The sequence below is a fragment of the Dermacentor albipictus genome, chromosome 2, assembly GCF_038994185.2.
Source record: "Dermacentor albipictus isolate Rhodes 1998 colony chromosome 2, USDA_Dalb.pri_finalv2, whole genome shotgun sequence".
Lineage (NCBI taxonomy): Eukaryota > Metazoa > Arthropoda > Arachnida > Ixodida > Ixodidae > Dermacentor > Dermacentor albipictus.
Window position 1 is genome coordinate 106,757,844 of NC_091822.1, and position 21,732 is coordinate 106,779,575.

Here is a 21,732-nt window from a genome sequence, read left to right on the forward strand (position 1 = left end):
TGCTGCTTAGAGCATTTTTAGGTTTTACGTTTTCACCTGCCACACCATTTCTGGCCTCTTCCCCGCAGTGACTGCGAGCCATTGTTGAAGGCAATCGACATCGACATTGCATGCGCACTGCAATATTGGCTACCTTTCGTCTCCGACATTTATTTAAAATACACTAAGCGAAATCCCCTGGTATCGCGCTGATACATCTGCCAGCTTGTGCAGGAAGCAATTCTGTGTACGTATTGGTGGCAACCTTAATACAGGATAGGAACGGTGATGTTACATACGTATGACCAATATGATGACTAGAACGTTACATGGAAAAAAAGTAAACAACGCGGCCTATACATAAACTTGAGGAGATTGTCATTGCTTGCTTGTAGCTATGGTATGATAGAAACTCTGGCACCTGATAAAAAGGTACTATTCGGCTTATGGTAATGCACCCACGAACATGCCGACACAAGCGTAAGTTGGGACTGCTTGCGGAGGTTATGGTACCTTGTCTAGAAGGGCAGTGGCTACTAGTGGTGAAAGTTATAATCGATATTAAGGCTAATATTGCGAAAGTGGATTCTATAGAAATGTCTATAGGTAAAGGATACCGAATGCAGCTTATTGCTGGTAGCACGTGCAGAAACACTACGTATTGCTAGAGGCGGGTTATGCTGAACAATGGGCAACATGCAGTATAAACGCTTTCGAAGATCGACATACACGCAGATATACCAACCTGGCGTCCTCTCGCAGATGTCTGCTGGCAAAGCGCTTTGTAATAGCAGAGCCAAAAGAATAAGAAAAGGTTTGGTCTTCATTGTAGCAGCACCACGAGAGCTTACTTCGTTAACAAATGGGGAGCATATGTGAAGCAAAGGTCATATACGGTGTGCCCTTCCTCTCGCCAAGGGAACTGTGAGTAGAGGTGAGTGCGGCACAGCGAGCGGGACAGCATCCATCAGGGGCCGAGAATGTTGGTCCAGGTGGCGTAGGCTTTGCGACATGGTAGAGAATGACACGATCGCACAGAGGACGACCTCGAACAATGTACGCCTCGATCCTTGTGTTCTTTGCACGTGGGACGAAGTCGAAAGCAGCATCCATCACCCTCCACCTTTGCAAAGAGCGTTCCCCCTTTTTCTCGCTCGTTACTGATCCGACCTCGGGCTCAGGTGAACCGAGAAAGGCGCTGGCAAGATGTTGAATGAATTAATTCTGTCGTTTTACGTGCCAAAACTACGATTTGATTACGAGGCATGCCTAGAGGAGGATTCCGTATTAATTTTGACCACCAGGACAACCATAACGTGCCCAGGTCAAGGTCGTTATTGCATTTCGCCCCCATCGTAATGTCGCCGCTGTGGCCGGGATTTGATCCCGCGATCTGGTGCTTAGCAGCGCAACACCACAGCCGCTTAGCCGGCGCGGCGGTTTGCAAGGTGCTTGATAGCAGGTAAGTATAAGTAACGTACTGCAAAAAAATTGACTGCTACGATAATATTTTACGACGCAGAGGAGAAGACGCACGTACAATGTGCAAATAGCAACCTTCTTTAATTCAAAAAGGGGAAATATGCATCTGTTATGCAATGCGGTGGGCGAATATACGCAACTGCATAACTGTCTCTGCCTACCAACATGTGAATTATTAGAGGGTAAATTAGTGCATATATGTTTAATTAGCTACCGGGATATTTAGATTTCTTATGCGTGTTTTTGTCGCCTCCGCCACATATAGAAATGGTACTCTGGAAGAGCCCTGTTTGTTAAAGGCGATTAAAGGAAATGTGTTCGAACTACAAAATATTTACAAAAACAATGAAATGAACAGGTGGTACAGGGTTTCTTACTGACGGACAGTTTTTTACAGCGAAGCGGTATATCTCTAATATTCGTGTCGTTGTAAGCAAAAAACTCCCCTTATGTGGGCCGATCCCGGAGATAGTGCAATGTCGGGCTAGCCCGGGGGGAAGGTGAAGTAGGCGTTGAGCACTCCCCATACCTGGGCCGATCCCGAAGATAAAGGAATAACGGGCGGATTCGCGGCGGAGGTGAAGCAGGCGCATTTACCTTTCGAAATGCTGTGCAAGAAGCGGTATACAACGATCAGGCTTAAGCAAAAAATATACCCATGAACACCACTACAGATAATGACGCCAATTCCACCATCGCGACCACTTAACTATGCGGATACGGCAACCTGAAAGGACGGAGAAGTGCAACCATTGCGCAGTCCAGAGTAGAAAAAATAGCCAAAATCAAAGTCTGGTATGAAGAAGGAGAGATGCTACTAGAACATCCAAAGCATTTAAACATCACGTAAATATTTCACCACGAGATAGGTTTTAGTTCTCAGTCATGAAAAAAAACGAATTATGTTAACTGAGCTGCTATACATTAAAAATGCACAACCTGTTGCTCCTTCAACGTTCCGTCACGCCTTATACACGTGAGACAAAGCTTCCCGAATGTTGAGGTCGCACCGAAGGAACATAAATCCTTCCAAATTTCGCTGGCCCAACTTTTATAAGGCTACGTCTGGAGAGTCACTGTTCGGGCAGAACACTATTGGCAGCGATGAGGAATCCCACGCTGGAAAGCGCCTTGAGCAGCAGACCTAGCCACATCTGCAAAACGCAGAGAAAAGTTGTAAGACTAGAAAGGCTTAAGCACTTATCAAGAGATGCTAACTACAACAACGCGATTTACTGCCAGTCTGATTTTGTTATTAAGGGAGAGATAGACATGTTTACCTCCAGATATTAAGCACGTGGCATTGCCAGTGAATGTTCTGCAGCTAACCAGCTTAAATGTAACCCATGAAAGTTTAAATATGTCTATAAACTTTCATTTGTTTCAATATCATAGTCACGAACCTATGCTGTTACTGATGGCATGACGCTTCACGAAGTACGTTACATTGTGCAGAGCAGAAGCAATCAGCTTGGATGTAAGCGGACTTGGAAACGGTGCACTATTTCAGATTCAGACTCATTTTATTCTGCACCTTCAGAGATTCAAAAAGTTCGGTCGAGAAGCCGATCGAAACGTTTGCTTTAGGGAAACCGCGTCTTTGTAGGTCGTACACGTGAGAGCAGCAGCGAAAACAGATAACATGTCTTGATTACAGAACGAAAATGCTGAAAGACCTTTCAATTATTGACAATACTAAACACCGAGAAACAACCCGCGAATATTTGCTGTATGCTCCAGAGGGCCCACGATGCGGGGCCCCCGATGTCCCTCGCTGATGGGAAGCTCTCGCATATTGCAGGGTGTTTCTCGTAATCTATCCCGAGGATCTAATGTCCTGGTCGAAAGGCAATTCCTTCAACCCGGCTTTACACGCGAGATATTGTGATGCGTTTCATTGGAGCAACTGAGCTCAATTAATGAACGCGTTCATCGGCTGTTCTCAGAATCTGTCATTCTTTCTTAGCAATGCGAACAGATTGTCGAAAGTCATTCTTTGCGCCATTTCCTTTTAGTGTCTCTCTTTAGAAGCGCGTCCCCTCTTCGAGGGCTTCTTGAATATATCTGCTCAGTGCAGCGCTGATCTATGCTATGCCTTAATTAGGGCTGTATTCTGTTTTTTTTTTTCATATTAGCCAACTCTACACAAGCAACGCTAGTTCTGTGGTCATTAGAGAAAGCTACATCCGCAAGTTTCACAACAGAGTTGTTATTGCAATAGAAACTATATGGACGCCCCAATCACATTTTTGCTCGTCGCCGTGATATGTCGCATATATTTAGGTATATGTATGATATATGCCATGCCACGATATTGACAGCTATGCCTCGGCGCCGTGACGATGGCGATCTCACGTTGCACTGGACCTACTAAAAAGTGGAGGACGCTTAAGCTTCGCCTTCAAGAGTGGAACGCGACAGCGTTCCCGTCGACCCGCCAAGGGGTGTAAGACAGTGGGCTACAGGGCAGCCATCACTTACGAGGCGCCCCGCATCGGACGCGGTGAGCGTCGAGCCATATGGTCGAGCAACGCGGCGTTCAGCGCAGCAACGAAACGTGCGCCTGAGCAAGCGGAACGAACCGAAGAACTCGGTATCTCGGAGGGGGAAATGATGCACGCCAGCCAAACGTCGTGATCGGCACGGGCAGAGAGATAGACAGATAGCGATCTAAAGAAAGGAAGGACGCTTGATTCTGCAGACGGAGCAAGGCGAAGCGTTGTCAGGGGAGAGGGAGTCGGGGCCGCGAACCGCCTCGCACCGGTCCTCGCAGCTCCAATGCGCGCGTGGCGCGCCATCTGTCGGGGCAGCGCCGTACATGGAGAGGAGGGGGTCTTCTGTGTTTGCCGCAAGATGGCTCTGCGTGTGCGGAAAGCGCAGAAGAAATGCAGCGGAAACGCACTTCGCTACTCGTGTAATTGCGACTTCTGTAAGCTACATGTTCATAATTACCAATATACATTGCAGTATAACTTTCCACGGCTCGTTTCGAAGGCAACACCGCATTCACTAGAGGCGCGTTTGTACCGTTTGGAAGCATCGAACTCGTGGCTGAGTGGTAGCGACTCCGTCTCACACTCCGGAGACCCTGGTTCGATTCCCACCCAGCACATCTTGGAAGTTGATTTTTATTTATAAAGTGCCTGCCCTGATTTATCGCTCACGGTCAACGCCGCGGACGCCGACACCGCCGCCGACGACACCGGCTTTTCTGCGACACGAGCTCCTTAACGCTGTCGCGTTAAAATGCCATAGTTAGAAAAGAGATGAACAACGAATACAGATGCCGGGACAGGAAATAGGTACACGCTGATACTCAGGCAATATGCCTGAAAGCAACTGAATTAGACGTGCAATATTCACTCTAGACGAGCATTGACAACGTTAAAGCCACATTAAGGTGTCTGAAAGCGTGGAAATTATTAATTCCGTTGTTTAACTGTTATTTCACAGATATGCAAGAACATGAAATGCGTTAGCCCATAGCTGAATAATACGCTTCCACGCGCAAGAATGCGAATTTGTCACCAAAAAGAAAGAAAGAAAATTTGCGGCGGGCATCCTACCACGCCAAGGTCAACTTATAAGCAGAATAAATGTTTTTATTTCTGAGTGGATGCCTTTGCATTATTATTTCTCTCTACATACCACAATTTGATGAACTTTTCACTCCAATCAGTCTTTCCATGGTGCGGTTCCGCATGATAAATAATTGTTGCTGCTGCAATACAACGAGCTTGAAAAGTAAGCTGCAGTATTTCAAGACTAACTTGGGAGGAACCTTGGCCTAAAGGATGAGAAAGTCGGGCAGCACAGTGGTTTAGTAGTACGAATCTTTAGTTTAGTAGTACGAAAACAAAAGGTTTCTTGATTTTTGAGCCTTTTTGCCAACCGAATAACAACAATACGGAGTGGATAAGCATTCTAAGCTCTATAGCACTATTGATGATATCAGAAAATATACATTTTGCAGTATCCGTCAAAATTTCGCAGAAAAATTTAACTACACGTCCAGATGCATAGCCTGGTTCCCCGACTTAAATTAACTTTTCTCGCTGGCAAGTTTATCAAGTAATAGTGACAAGTAAGAGTGACAATGAAAACGCACCCCTCGACACACCTTTCAAAACACAAACGCCGAGTAAGGCACGTGCAATTTCTTATGCAGTGTTTTACATTTATCTTGCAAAAACATAAAACCTCGGGGGACTTTATGCGCTGATTGCTCGCCGCCAAGAATGGTTCGTTAGTTTATGTACCGGCCTTGCAGTTAGCACTTCCAACTCCCCATACAGTGCGTGTAATTAGCATATCGATATTACGTGTAGGCGTCGGCATCCATACCGTGGCCTATAAGTTCTTTGTTTAAGCACTTCATTTCCTCCCGGTGCATGTCAAAGACGCTGCCACCGTAAGGCTGAATACCACATGGCTAAACTCGACAAATGATTATTGACAAAATGTAGCACTTGAAACAGGCCCTTATACCACCTGTCGGGCTTTGTGGGGAAACACATTTCGCGAATAGCATACGCAGCTGTCCAAATCTCAGCCGAGTTTTGCAGTGGTGTGCGACAAGAGTAGTTCGCAAGCGGACCGTAAGCATTCCTTTTTCCAAAGCACCCTCTTTTTAAACACAGGCCTTTTCCTCACCCATTTCAAAGCAGCTGGCGTCTGTCATATGCCGTGATATGCAAGATTACCATAGACGGCGGCTATTGTGCGAAAGCTGACATCAATAAAGAAGGGTGTATGGACACGTGCGCTTCTTCCTACTGTTACCGTCTGCGCTAATTGACGCAGTAAACTTGAGAGACCTAAGTGCGCGAAAATCTGCGTTTCAAATGTCCACAAGAACTACGCCCTTGAGTAAGAAGCCGAATAATTTGGAGGACGCTTAAGCTTCGCCTTTAAGAGTGGAACGCCGTAGTGTTCAAAGACTCCTTACTTCTTTTCATGCTTCCCGGCAACTGCAGCTTATTTAACCTTAACGTTTACCGGGAAACGCCGGCTGCGAACGCTACGCACGAAGGCGAGCTTTCTGGTAGAAACGCGGCCACTTCCGCGGGTCGATCTCCTGTTATTGTTTCGCACTGTTAATATTTTAGTCTGAGAAGCGCTTACATAAAAGACATGCGCGGTGGTTATTTTTTTTCCCATCACATTTGTTTGTGGGCTGCCATCCTCAAAATTACGAAGAATAACTCTGTAAAGAACGATATGCAAGGTGCGAGCACTTCTGGTAGTAGGGAAAGGGCTAGCTGTGCTGTGACATACCTACAAGCTGAGCCTTGTTGGTATGACATCGGAAGGCTTAAAGCGCGTGAAAAGACAGCAACGAAAAGGAAGACGTGACACACAGAATCGCTAACTTTGCTCGGAATAAAGATTGTTGCAAGTTAACGTCTGTGTGTGTCACGTCTTGCTTTCATCCTTGTCTTTTCACGCGGTATAAGCCTCACGTTAGATATTCGTGGTTTGGAATTTAGTTCGAAGTAATTTTCCCCTAAGTGATGTCCAAAGCCGATGCCGGATCTTCTGCGATACGGGCTCCTTAGCGCTCTCGCGTTAATAGACAGATTTAGTTCAGCGCTTGTAACCGAACGTAAAAGCATTACGTAAGCAAAGAAATAGCGTCCTGCTTACTGCGCATGCTCGGAAAGTTGCTGGGTTTCTGCTGTTTATGTGCACTATGATCACGTACGTTATTTGGCGAGTTTAACGTCCGTAATTCTGAAAGAGAGAGAGAGAGAGAGGGGGCTCTTTATTAGAAAAACAGAGAATTTTGCCGGCGCCTATACAACCGCTGGCATGCTAATCAGTGTAGGGATGGGGAATGGAATTAAAGGTTTCCAGGGGAGAGTGGGAGAAAAAGAGTCCGAGTGGACCCAGCTGATACTACTATTTACAGGGGACATGGCGGGTAAATTTAGGCTGTTGCATATGAAGTGTGCAATCTTTAATGCTTTCCTATTAGACCAATTTCTGACAGGTATTTGAACAATAGATCCAAAACCCGTTGCTGTGCTGAAGGGCCGGGCATTGGACCTAAGATGCTCGGTGACGTTAATGGTTCGTGGCAAATCAAGTCCATTTGTTACTCAAAAAATTGTCTCTCCTCGCGGTACGCGGGGCATCCTAGTAATATGTGCTCCATTGTCTCTAGGTTGCGACAGTTATCACAGTATGGGTTAGTGGTATGCCCTATGCTGTACAGATAATTGGTCGTGTATACCACGTTACGTCGAAGACGATGGTACTGTCTCTAAGTGTCGAGGAAGTGGTCGTGGAATTTCCGGTCTCATTTCTGGGTCAGTGTAACGAAGGAAGTTATCTTGGTGAATCGGTAGATTCCAGATGCGGTATTTTTCTTGATAGGCATATTTTTTCTCATGTTTGAAGCGTCAGCTCTTGTAAAAAATGTTCTTTTTGAACTTGCGGTATTGGAGTCCATTTCTGGTAGCTTCATCCGCTCTTTCATTTCTCGAAATGCAGGTATGACCAGGTATCCACTGGAACTTTATGCAATGCCCAGCAATCTTAGCCCTGTGGTGAAGATAAGCAATGTCAAATGCTGCAGGTTGATTAATGCAACGTTTGTGCCTGTTCCACATACTTATTAGGGCTGCTTTTGAATCCATGAAAATCACCCATCTCTTTGGCGGCTGCTGTCGAAGTACATACACAAGGGCCTCCTTAATGCCATATAGCTCCGCTGAAGTAGACGATGTCGCTCACTCAAGACGAAACGAGAATCGTTGCCCTGTAGAGGGATCAAAAAGTCCGCACGATGAGTGGCGTGGAGTTGTAGAGCCATCTGTGAAAATGTGTGTTGTGGCTGCGTATTCTTTGTGCATATATTCCAAAGCTATCTGATAAGTTGCTGCTTGAGGCATTTTCTTTTTCGCACTGATTCCAGGTATATATGGCACGATTTCCAGTGGGGACAGTTTCCATGGTGAAATGTTTCGTGGCATAATTTGTGACACCTGAGCAGGAATCGACATAGATATGCTTCCGACCGCCTGCCCAAAGCTAGATGTAGCACGGGTTTTAGAAATATCCTCTAAAAGTGAGTTTTCGTATGAATGCCATGGCGAAGGTGAATCCGAAATGTCTCCTGTGAAGATAGCACTTCAAGAGGCAGACATCCCGCTTCTGCTACAGTTCCTGAACGGGATGACCCGTTCGGAAGGCCAAGACGTGCGCGGAGGCAGTTGTTTCGTGCTGCCTCAAATTTTCTTTTGCTTGTAGGAGACATTTTGTGCAGGATCGGGAGGTAATATCGTAGTGTTCCGTCGACGTAGGCCTTATGGAGGAGCACCATTGATTGACAGTTACGGCCCCACTGTTATCCGGCCAAAAATCGGAATACGTGCGATGCCGAGGAAATCTTCTCACTCAGTTTTTTCACTTGAGTCGACCATGTGAAGTTCCTATTGATCGTCACTCCAAGAAACCTTTGCGTCTTGGCGTATGGAAGGGTACAACCACCCAACACTAGTGGGTATTTTTCCATACACCTCCGCGTGAAAGCCATGGCAACGCTTTTGTCGGGGGACAATTTCAGACCCCTTGGATTTAGGTAGGCCGATATATTTGCTAGCGCTCTCTTGAGACGTTGTTGGGTGGTACTGCGGGAACGCGCCGCGCTCCTGCAGATGTCGTCTGCGTACAGTGTGATTTTGACGCCACGGGGCAGGTTTCTTCTCAGATGATTGATGATTGAATTAAATAATACCGGGCTTAACACAGCTCCCTGTAGCACTCCCTTCTCGACGGCATAAAGCGCCGCGGGCCATCCGGGGTACACATGAAAAGTTGGCGTCCTTGAAGATAGCGTTCAATCCATGCGTAAAGCCGTCCACCCCGATCAAGGGTTTCCAAAGCGTCAAGTATTCCTTTATGCTAGACCGAATCATAGGCTGCCGTAATGTCCAAAAATAATGCAGTAGGTATGTTTCCAGAGACCAATTCCTCTTCAACTGATGAGACCAAGGCAATAACATTATCAAGTGCGGACCTATTTCGCCGGAAGCCATTCATTTCTTCCGGGTAAACTTTTGTAGTTTCCAGGAACCAATTTAGTCGCTTGTAGATCATTTTTTGAATAGCTTCCCTCGGAGCTAAGCAGAGATATGGGTCTCAAGGAGGCGTAATTTCTTGGCTGCTTCCCAGGCTTCAATACAGGAATAACTTTCGCAAGCTTCCATTCCGTAGGAACGTCCCCAGTTATCCATGAGGCCTTGTAGTACTCCAGAAGGCGTCGGCGATATGTGTGGCATAGACTTGCGAGCGCTTCATAACTCACACCGCAATGGCCAGGTGATGATCGCTTGTTTACGTCGCCGATTGCTGCCGTGAGCTCTTCAATGGTGAACAGTAATTCTAAGTCAGGAAGGGTAGCTCGAGGTGGACTAGGCTGATGACTTGCAATTTGCCGAAAAGGTTGTGCCCCGTTGGAAAGCAGCCTGCAGTACTGCTCTGCCACCTCTTTCAGGGATGCACGCTCATGTTGTGAGAGGGCGTTAAAAGGATAAAGCTGTTGCGGCTCTTTGCGAATGCCTCTGACGACTCGCCAGGTTTTGCTCAGCGGTTGTCGTATGTCCAGTGTCCCACAAAAGTCCCTCCACCTTTTTCGGTTCAGTTTGTTGAGGTAACGTCGTATATGTCTTTGCGCCCGTCGACAAGTTCTGAGGTCTTCGATATTCTTAGTACGTCACATTCGTATCAAGTCAAGTGGCCCCTATGTTCGAATGGTGTGCAGATTTCGAGACTCGAGGTAGTTATCACTACCCGATCCTAATCTCTGCCCTTCATTTTCGGACGTCGCCCAGAAAAGTGAAACTGAAGTCGGTAGACTGGGTAGATAACACAGCAGCCGTAGACAAAGGGATCACAGCCTCGACTACGAATGCAGAATTAATACCGAAAATAGCTTATTGCCTCAAAGTACCCGCTCTGCCACTAAGCACTGCAATGTACCAACTAACGACGAAGAATTTGAAAGGTTATGTGCCATTCGAAGGCGTGCCGAAAGGAAGGTCCGTAATGTTTACGGACGCAAAGACAGCGTTGTCGAATATGACGGCACTCATCGCTCCTGCTTCAGCGTGAATTCTCGTGATGGCTGCGCTCTCACTCGCGTTGATCGCCAGTAACTATTGTAATGAGCTTTCGCTTTCTTTAAACTCACCTGAAAGATTAGTAATGAGCGCATAGCGCGTTCATTTTCTCACATCGTTCGGCGATTCTGGCGCCCATACGCCTAACGAGACGCCTCCACATAGCAACAGCAGGACGGGTGCTAATGGATCGTCTTCGCTTGGATACGTTAGGCACGAGGCACCAGACGGCACCCTGTTTTGTAACGTTTTCGCTACGTTTGTGCTTCCGTTAGGTAAACTAAAGGACTTGAAAGGATACGCACTGTAATGTCCCGCAAAGGTGCTCACGTGTAACGTACGGAAGGCAACAAACGTTATTATAAAACTGTCAAATATTGTCTGCTTACGACGGAGCCATGTCCACTCACGTAGGTATTAATATTTAGCCTGAATTATTATCGGCATCTTAGCCGTGGGGCATTGCTAACATTCAGTAGTTTTGAGTGCTCAACTATCTTCGAACCTCTAGAAATTCTATCCGAGACCCCACGTAGCCTTACGACTATCGAGAATTGGTGACCTTACAGCAACTTATGCTATCTTTCCAAATTTGCTTTTTTTCGAAATATCTTTGCCCCAAGATTGTGTGTTGGCTTTGTGATTTACGCCTTAGTGTAATAAACGCTACAAAATTGCGCCAAAAGAGCAGAATGTCAAAATGATTATGTTTACTTTTAGGAGCACAGAAAAAGAAACTTACCTAGAGCGTCGTGTCAACGTCTGGAGACTGCTATTTTGATGAAACACCGACCCTCTCATCGAAAAAACAAGGCGGCGGACCCGCCAGACAATGTAAAGGACGGGTTTTCGTTGGCAACAAGTACCAGCCAACTATTAAATAACTTATATTAGGGTAGGTCATCAGGTATTTGGCTCCTCGAGCGACAGCAGCATCAACAACAACAACAACCACCATCTGCCGCCGTGGGCATGTGTCATGCCTAGTCAGGCTAGGAAGAAGATGAAGATATTCCATCTCGTGGGTATGCACCAATGAGTGCCCCATAGTCAAAGGGACTACATCCACCGAGAGTATACCGCCCTCAGCTACTGGAAAGGTCCTTCCTGGAGATCTTTTGAAGCCTCGTGCGTGATTCGAGCCCAAGAAAGTCTTTCGACACCGACGTCCAACCAGGCACGGCCCGTAGCCTCAAATCCAAGGCGATGCACACGGACCACGCTCCGCTTCTGGACGAAGTCGAGCCGTTGGACGGCGATGGAACTGAAGCGGGCCTCCAACAGCCTTCGTCCGCGGCCCCACAACAGTCGACTTCGGTGGCCAGTGTTAGCGTAGACGCTGCAACCGCCCAGATCGGAGATGGCGTGGCTGATTCTGGATCGACGCACGACAGTCAAGGGGGCGGAAGTGGCGCAGATAAGGTTTTGCGGGACACTCCGAGCCGCTCTCCTCGACCAGTGGCTCCTCTCATGGAAGCAGAAGGTGAGATACGCGCGTTTCTGTTCAGGTTTGAAGGAACGCTCAATTCTCTTTCAAATGGTGGAAAATGTGTTGGCGAGCGATGAGCGCCGCATGATGTATTTCTCTTTTGCGAGATTGTATAGTTTGGATTTTGTGTCGACGCCGTTAAACCTCGATTAATTGCAAAGCTTTCATTTATATTTGAAAGCATATTTTGATCATACCCCGTTTAAAATGCCTTTTATGAAGCAATGACCTTATTGCCGGTATGACCAGTGTTGGCGGCCATGATGTCATGCAAGGCGATTTCCCACATTCGCGGTTCTGGCTTTCTCAACACAAATATAATTTTGTATTTTTTTTATTTCTATCTTGCCTGGCCCTTTATTTTGTGCGAAGCGCGAACGTTTAACGGTGACAGAGTTATCTGTGTCAGCGTCAGTGGTTGGCGTATAAAAAAAAAAGAAGAAAAATATCCAACCCCAACCAGCCCACATAAGCATACCAGCGACTATACCTACACTTCTTTGTTTCCTTTCAGCACTATTGTCCCAGCGCTCACATTCGTGAAAGCGCTACCACCTGCGTCATGATCTTAGGGCGGGTTACGAGGAGGGCGTGTAGACGAGGCTTATAAATGTGACAAGCACTGTGCCGCGTGAAGTTTGCTGAACCTGAAGTTTCCAATATAAAGCTAGAAACCTTTACATCCCGATAAGCTGTTCACTGGCGGTAATATATTTTGTAGGAGTTCGTTTGTGCGCCATTTTATTATCAGAACTTAACTCTGCTCGTAACTCATTCCACGAATTCCACCAACCGGGATTCGTGCTATCCATCATTTTTATTATACCAACTTATTTCAATCATAATGTAGCGCTTGTGATATGCAAACTTTATTGACAGCAATTGCGGGGAAATTTTCAGTAGCGTCTGTCTGTCTGTCTGTCTGTCTGTCTGTCTGTCTGTCTGTCTGTCTGTCTGTCTGTCTGTCTGTCTGTCTGTCTGTCTGTCTGTCTGTCTGTCTGTATGTCTGTCTGTCTGTCTGTCTGTCTGTCTGTCTGTCTGTCTGTCTGTCTGTCTGTCTGTCTGTATGTCTGTTTGTCTGTCTCTCTCTGTCTCTGTCTGTCTGTCTGTCTGTCTGTCTGTCTGTCTGTCTGTCTGTCTGTCTGTCTGTCTGTCTGTCTGTCTGTCTGTCTGTCTGTCTGTCTGTCTGTCTGTCTGTCTGTCTGTCTGTCTGTCTCTGTCTGTCTGTCTGTCTGTCTCTCTCTGTCTCTGTCTGTCTGTCTGTCTGTCTGTCTGTCTGTCTGTCTGTCTCTCTCTGTCTCTGTCTGTCTGTCTGTCTGTCTGTCTGTCTGTCTGTCTGTCTGTCTGTCTGTCTGTCTGTCTGTCTGTCTGTCTGTCTCTGTCTGTCTGTCTGTCTGTCTGTCTGTCTGTCTGTCTGTCTGTCTGTCTGTCTGTCTGTCTGTCTCTGTCTGTCTGTCTGTCTGTCTCTGTCTGTCTGTCTGTCTCTGTCTGTCTGTCTGTCTGTCTGTCTGTCTGTCTGTCTGTCTGTCTGTCTGTCTGTCTGTCTGTCTGTCTGTCTGTCTGTCTGTCTGTCTGTCTGTCTGTCTGTCTGTCTGTCTGTCTGTCTCTGTCTGTCTGTCTGTCTGTCTGTCTGTCTGTCTGTCTGTCTGTCTGTCTGTCTGTCTGTCTGTCTGTCTGTCTGTCTGTCTGTCTGTCTGTCTGTCTGTCTGTGTCTGTCTGTCTGTCTGTCTGTCTGTCTGTCTCTGTCTGTCTGTCTGTCTGTCTGTCTGTCTGTCTCTGTCTGTCTGTCTGTCTGTCTGTCTCTGTCTGTCTGTCTGTCTGTCTCTGTCTGTCTGTCTGTCTGTCTGTCTGTCTGTCTGTCTGTCTGTCTGTCTGTCTGTCTGTCTGTCTGTCTGTCTGTCTGTCTGTCTGTCTGTCTGTCTGTCTGTCTAAAATTAGCAAATTTGGAAGGGTGCAACCCCCCTTCCCTGCCTCTGCTTTTTGACATTTCCTGATTTTTGTGTATGCATACTAATCCTAGCTCTAGCATTTTCAGCCAACGCCACACGCGGCCAGCGCGAAACATAGAAACTCGAAACATCCTTTGGTCTCTCCACAAAAAAAAAAAGCCTCTCGGCTCAACCGATTGTTATAGCCGCCAGATATAGAGTTTAGCTGTGTTGTCTTTAATGCTGAACGTATCATGAATGCCACGTGTTTTGTTTGCATTACAAATCTGATTTAAAGACAGGAATTTAAACGATAGTCAGTAGGGGCATTGATATTCTGGAGAGTGGCATATTAGGTATGAATTTTTCGGCAAACTGATCACCAATTATAGAATTAGTGTAGTAATTAGATTCCAAACCAAATCGTATTTCATTCTTTTTGTACAAATCTGCCCTTCATCGACATAGATTAGGGTAAACAAATGGTTCCAGTTTTCCAAGATGTGGAAATGTTTGGCCATTAGATGGTCATTGCACGCTTATGTGGTAATTTTTGTTTGTTCATGAGTGTTTGCAGGGAAGAGCATAACTGCACTACAGTACGGCTTGTACGTACAGCCGACAGAGATAAAACACCGGATGAGATAAAAACACTTTGCTTCATTCACCGTAAACTCAGGTGATCCAGAATCGCCGAGGGGCCGTCCACAATACCTGCGTAGGCAAATCTCGTTCATCCTCTCCCTCTCGCGGTACTCGCCGATGCTCGTGCTCATCACGCTGCTAAACCTGACCGTGATGTTCCTGCTGCTGCTCTTCAGGCGCCAGAAACTTGCCCAGCTCGCCGAAGATCATTTGAGTTACTAAATTGGACCTCTATTTCCGTGTGTGTCACTTTTCGGCGTGGAAAAACGCCTCTAGTGCTATGCCAGTCCAATGGGAAGCTCTAATATTTGCAGACAAGTTACCAGTGCAGATACATTTGCTATATTGCAGAATTTTAAAAAAATGTTCTCAAATAGAAATTCAAAACGCCAGACTGTCGAGCTATTCGGTACTGCATGACCTGAGGTAAAGTGCAAGAGAGCTCGTAGAACACCAGCACTTTTGTGTTTCTACGTGCTCTCTTGTGCTTTACCTCAAGTCAGGAAATTGAGATTCGCGATATATCAATGACTGAACAATATGTGTCTTTAAATATATACCGACAATGTGACCAACCACTTCGAATCATCAAAGCCTTCACTGGTGCACCTTGCTCGTGTCCAAATGTTTGGATGGTTAGTTCACACAATTATATTATCAGGCAAGCTCATGATTTAACGTGGCTTATGTGTTTACGATCATATTTCTATCATGTACTAAGAATTTGTCCTCTGCAGTAACAATACTTCTTTTCCTTCTTGTTAATATTAGCAGAGGTCCTGCCCTTGCAGTTTTTCGCTTTGAGACTTGTTTATTATTGTAACTGTTGCACTATATGCAACATGTAACATTTAGCTGAGTTTCAATGACTTGAAGTTTCCTCTTGAAAGGATGTTGCCGTGAATGTTCATTAAAACTTTCGAATGCGTGGAGGGCAGTTTGTGGCGCGGATGCTGCATCTCTTTGTAAAAGGACCTAAACCACTGAGACAACGCCACCATAAGAACTCTCCACTCAAATTCTCATAGTAAAGGAGGGCAAGTAATAAAGTGTGCGGCAAACATGATATGCCCTACAGTAGTGATCTTAACGACTTTCATTATAACGTTTCCCTTTATTTCAGTCACGTTTTACCTTGTCATTTGCTGAATGGCCCGCACAAAGAGACACTCGAATCCTGCTGAAAGCTGCGAACGTTGTTTGTTCAAGGGTCCGCCCTCATATTTGAAATATGCAATGTATCACGGCGCCAGTCACATTATTGTCTTCGAACTGCAACTCGTCGCTGCTGTGAAGGCAAGCCTGCGAACAATAGCCAGCTTACTGAGGAGCTTCGGTGGAGCTAGTCTCCCGCCCCCCTTGACCCAAGAAAGGAGGTTTTATAATGTTCTCTCTCTCTCTCTCTCTCTCTCTCTCTCTCTCTCTCTCTTACTCAACCGAAGCAGCACAGGCATGACAGATTATCTGCCCTGCGAGAAGTGCATTTCATAGATACTTTCCGCTTAACTGCACGCAACACAGCTGAATGAACCATGCTTTGCCTGACTTTCTGAAGTTTTGAAGTCGCTCCTGCGAATTGAAAAAAAAATTACAAAATCTCGACTTGAGACCAAGCTGCTCGCCAATCAAGCAGCAAATGGAATGTTCAAAGTGTTGGTTATATCAGAACGTCTCACAAAGAATGTATCTACGCCTGTTTAATGCACGTGGAAGAACTTGTCCTAGTGTAACCATTGTGCGGGATGCCTAGGTTTACTCCTGCACCGAAGCCTGCTGCAGCTGAACTTAACGTACGATTTGCCTATGACCTCTCGCTAGAGTGCGCCGAGTACTGGACCGGAATCATACTTGCTTTGCTACTAATGGAAAGGAAGTGCCTCCCCCTTTTCATTACAGCATCGTAACCAACAATGTTTATAATGCGTGCTTGCAGAACAGCATTTTTTTTAATCACGAGCCATACTTTACCACAAAATTACATTACCCAGTTTAACATTATTGCTTTAGCTGCATCTTTGATTATTTCGTCAATGTCGCTTGTCTCTCCCTCAGCTTTTGACTACCTATCATACGTACTTACTCGCAACCTAGCACGTTTTCAAACAACTGTCTTCATTCTTGTGTTTTTTCTTTGCTTGTTATGACAGCGTTGGAATACTATTTCTTAGTGTGTGTGTGTGCTTTCGGGAAGACTAGCCCTGCCATAATTATGACTCCTGCTTGCATGTCGGGCAAGTTTTCATTTTTTTCATCTCTATTTCTTCGAAAAACCAACTGAACTACACTTACCCGTTTCCTCTGTGTTGCAGCAAACTCCCCTCCATTTTCTTACCCTTTTTTTTCAGCACACTGACTTCTCTCACCTTATTTTCGATTCAGTGCATTTGCACTAGTGCATTCTTAACCTCCTCTCCCGTTGCGGGCAGGCGAGAGTGAGCTACGCGTAAATAAATGCTGCTCAGGAAAGCAGTTACTGCCCTGACGGAAGACGCGTTCTCTTGTCGAAACTTTGACACCGACGACATTCCTTGTTCGATTGCAGTTTGTTTATTTATTTATTTATTTATTTATTTATTTATTTATTTATTTATTTATTTATTTATTTATTTATTTATGGTACCCTCAAGGCCCGAAGGCATTACAGAGGGGAGTGGGAAAACGGGAAGTATAACAATAAAGTACGGAAAATAAACAATGCAGTGTGTTAGTAATTACTAATTATACAATACTATGTAATATCTTGCACATTATTTGTAAGTACGACAGACAATGTAAACAAAGTAGCAACTTGATAATTCCTGTTAGTACGATGTTAACCAGTGTCGTCCTTAGTCGCCTGTAAGTACGGCAAGTAAATGAAATAACATGTTAATACTTCCTAATTATACAATGTTAGCTAGAGCCTTACGAAACAGTTTGTTGTCGACAATAGATACAATTTCACAGGGAAGGTGGTTCCACTGTTGTGATGATCTGGGAAAGAAAGATTGACTGAAAGTGTTAGTGTTGCCTGTTTGAAGTCCGACCTTATGGCGATGATCGATGCGGCTCGATAGGTAATGAGGCTGAGAAATGAAGTTACTGTGAAGGGAGGAATGGTAATAAAATTTGTGAAACAGTGTCAAACGTGCTATTGTTCTGCGAGATGCAAGTGATGGAAGAGATAGATTGTCCTTCATTGATGTTATGCTAGCGGTACGGTTATAATTTGAAAATATGAATCGGACTGAGTTATTTTGGACAAGCTCGAGTGAGGAAATAAGGTTTTCGTGGTATGGGTCCCACACAGCTGCAGCGTATTCTAATTTAGGGCGCACTAATGACTGGTAAAGTAGTAATTTTAAGGATGATGGTGCTTTGGAAAACTTGTGGCGTAAGTAACCGAGCATGCTATTAGCTTTACTTATTATGTACTCAGTGTGAATGTTCCAGGTTAGTTTTGCTGTTATATGAACTCCTAAGTATTTGTACGAGTTAACGGGTTCTAAAGGAATTTTATTTAGATAGTAAGTAGGAAGAGTACTTGAGGTGTTCCTCTGCACGCGCATAACTTTACATTTATTAATATTAAGTTCCATAAGCCAATTGTTACACCAATCCATCACGTAGTCCAAGTCAAACTGAAGAGCATTAGTGTCGTCGTTAGTAATTATTTCACGATATATAACGCAATCGTCAGCAAACAAGTGAATGTGAGATGTCAATGAAGAAGGTAGGTCATTAATATAAATCAAGAACAGTAGGGGCCCTAGTACTGATCCCTGAGGCACACCAGAACGAACCTCAGTCAATGATGAATTGTAATTATTCGCAGTAACAAAGTGATGACGGTTAGTAAGAAAACACTCAATCCATTTGAGCAGGTTACTGTCAAGGTTTAAAAGACTCAGCTTGAATAGGAGCAGTTTGTGGCAAACCTTGTCGAATGCTTTGCTGAAGTCTAAAAATACACAGTCGGCACAGGAGGCGCGGTCTAAAATACAGTGTAATCTATGAGTGAAAGATATTAGTTGCGTTTCACATGAGAATGTTTTGCGAAAACCATGTTGAGCAGAGGTGAAAAATGTGTTCGAGTCAAGAAAGTCAACGAGAGTAGTAAATATAACATGTTCAAGAAGTTTGCAACAGGTGCTGGTAAGCGAAATCGGGCGGTAATTCAGGTGTGAGCTTTTATTACCAGACTTATGCAACGGAACCACCTTCCCTATTTTCCATTGAGCTGGCAGAGTACAAGTGTTTATTGATTGCTGGAAAATATTAGCAAGTATTACAGAACAGTATGTGGTAGTGTTTTTCAAAAATTTGCTATTAATGGTATCATAACCGGGAGCTGAGTTTAAAGGCAAATCATGAATCAGCCTAGCAATACCTGCAAAGTCAAGAGCTATGGGTTGCATAATGAGATAGTTGTAGTGTTCTGTGTGTGGTAGATCAATGTTCGATGAAGTGGAAAAATTATTTGCAAATGATTCACAGAGAATGTTTGCGCAAGCTTCATTTGAAATAACTTCACCAGACTCATCTTTCAAGGTGATCGAGCTATCAGAAGACGGGTTAATGACGCGCCAAAACTTTCCGATATCTGTCGTAAGCATGTCAGGTAATGTATGGGATAAGTAATTGTCTTTAGCATTTTTTAGTGCAGTTAAGTACAGATTATTGGCAACGTTGTAGGTTTTCCCAGTTGTTTTACTTGCAGATGATTTAGCTAAGCGATAGAGACGTTTTTTTTCTGTTAGATAGGCGCTTTAATTATGAGTTGTACCAAGGGGATTGAGGATTAGAAGTGATGATGCGGTTAGGAATAAACTTTTCAGTTAATAGGCGTACTTGGTCTACAAATATATCCCAATTTGACTGGACCGTACGGTTCTCAAAATCAACAAAAAATGTTTGAATAAATGACGATAGTTCATTGTTAATGGCTTCAAAGTTGGCTTTCTTGTAATCGCGTATTACTTTCTTAACTTTTATCTTTTTGGGATGGAAGACTTTTAAACCGAATGTCATTAAGGTATGGTCGCTAATACCAGGTAGGTATGTTATGGAGGAAGCAAGTTCTGGTCGATTAGTTAGAATTAAATCAAGCGTGTTAGCGGTTCTGATTGATGATCTGGTAGGCTGAGTCACAAGTTGGGAAAATGAAAATAGGGAACACAGTGTACAGAAATCTTTAGCCTGAACGGAAAAAGGCTTTATGGTGGGTGGATGCGTATTCCATATTAAATTTGGAAAATTAAAATCGCCGAGTAAGAATAACGGTACTGCAGGAAAACGGGAAAAAATTAGATTAATAGCATCGTGTAGCTGTTCAGTGAAAGTAGCAGATGACGAGGGTGAGCGGTAGCAAACGCCGAGGATTATCTTTGTGTGACCGAGAGTTAGGCAAGCCCACGTGGTTTCAAGTTCAGTGTTAATATCTATATGAAATGATGGAATATCTTTAGAAATTGCGAGAAGGACGCCTCCTCCTCGACGTGCAGATCGGTCACAGCGGTAGACTGCGAAATTGCCGGCGCCACAGAAAGTATCATAATCGCGCACATGTGCAGGAAGCCAAGTTTCTGTCAAGGCAATAATTTTTGCATAGCACGTGTCGATTGCCGAAGATAAAGAATGAAATTTATTCCCAACGCTTCTTATATTTGTAAAAAGAATAGGCAAGTAAGGTAAAGCTTTTTGTGATGTTAGGCCACTACCCCTTACGCTTCCCTATTGTGACGCACGTAGTGAAACCGAATGATTCTGTGATGTGCCAGATGCACTCTGCGCTCTTTCACGGACGCTATCGGTAGACGCGTCGTAAATATAACACTTATTGTTCAGAAACAATTTATTGTAGCGGAGTTTAAAGTTGGGGGAACCGGGGTGACTGGTACCGAACTCTTAACTTTTTGCGAGCAACGCGGGTGGGAACCGAGAAGTCTTCGCTAATAGTAAGGTTATTTTGTTTGAATTGATCGCGCAGCGCGAACACTTTCTCCCGGGTTTTCGAATGTGAAAACTTTGCAACTATGGGGCGACACTTGTTAGGATCGAAAGGGCCAAGGCGATGTGCGCGATGGAGGGTGTCATCTGGAAATGTATCGAAGAATGATTTAATCGTTGATATTAACTTGGTCTCGGTTTCTTGCCATGATTCTTTTGTGTCAGGGATACCACGAAATATTAGGTTATCACGGCGCGATCTGTCTTCAATGTCAACGAGGCGTAAGTCAAGCGCTTCCAAGCAACAGGTCGTACTGTTTACCTTGGCTTTCACTTCTGAGATTTCTTTGGCCACTTGGTCGACGTTTTTAAATTTTTCTTCAAGTAAATCTAAGCGATTTTGGAGACCAGTAATTTTGTTTCAATGCTTTTCTGGCCATTTTTGATTGACTTTACGTCAGCAGCTAGTTCGGATTGTGTTTTGGAAGTTTGAAGCGATCGAGTGTGCAGATCCTTAAGCAGTTTGAATAAAACGTTCATTTGTTCAGAAGGATCAGAAGGAAGCGATTCAATATCAAGCAGAGATTCAGAACGTGTGTTAGGTCCAGGGTTAGTCTCGACATCCCCCGAGCGTAATAACAGTAGGATAACAGAACAACAGTCGTACACTGTGTCAAATAATACTTGTGGACACGGGAACAGTGCCAGGTAGCGGTTATCAGATTTTTTAGCATGAAGAGAGGCAATTATACGCACCTGCATAGCGAAAACAAGGCGATTAGGCGTGGCACCACAAGCGCTGTTCCTGTGTCCACTGAAGTGTAGGTCGATGGGTCGGCAGCTTAAATCAGCCTCTCCTGGTGATGGCTGTGTCGATGTGGCTGGGAGGCCGAAGGAAACGTCGAGCGAATAGGTCGGTATCGCGGCTGGCGTATCGCTGAAATAGGCTTCGGTCATGTCTGAGGCTGGCACAAGTAAATGGGACGGTGCGGGTGTAGTGTTGGCCAGCAGAAGAACGAGACAGATGTCAACCCATATCACACCAGACGCAAGACCCTTTATTCATGCGAGCACCCATATATATACCCGGGCAACAGTGGTGCCATCTCTCTATGGATTTCATAGTTATGCAACTGAGGGCACCTAGTGTCGCCCT

The 21,732-nt window shown here is 44.9% G+C and overlaps 1 protein-coding gene across 1 annotated transcript; it reads left to right on the forward strand.

Annotated features, from left to right (window-relative positions):
- The first annotated feature begins 11,543 nt into the window (after positions 1–11,543).
- LOC135914870 (uncharacterized) lies at positions 11,544–15,047 on the forward strand. Its single transcript, XM_065447788.2, has 2 exons — positions 11,544–12,069; positions 14,683–15,047. Exons 1-2 carry the CDS (start codon positions 11,793–11,795, stop codon positions 14,868–14,870), a joined length of 465 nt encoding a protein of 154 aa, XP_065303860.1. The 5' UTR covers positions 11,544–11,792; the 3' UTR covers positions 14,871–15,047.
- Positions 15,048–21,732: the final 6,685 nt, after the last annotated feature.

Excerpts from the sequence above, each read along its gene's own strand:
- LOC135914870 (XM_065447788.2), top strand. The coding sequence starts at position 11,793 with ATGCACACGGACCACGCTCCGCTTCTGGACGAAGTCGAGCCGTTGGAC. Across the intron at positions 12,070-14,682 it reads TCCTCTCATGGAAGCAGAAG|GTGATCCAGAATCGCCGAGG; the intron begins GTGAGATACGCG and ends CCGTAAACTCAG.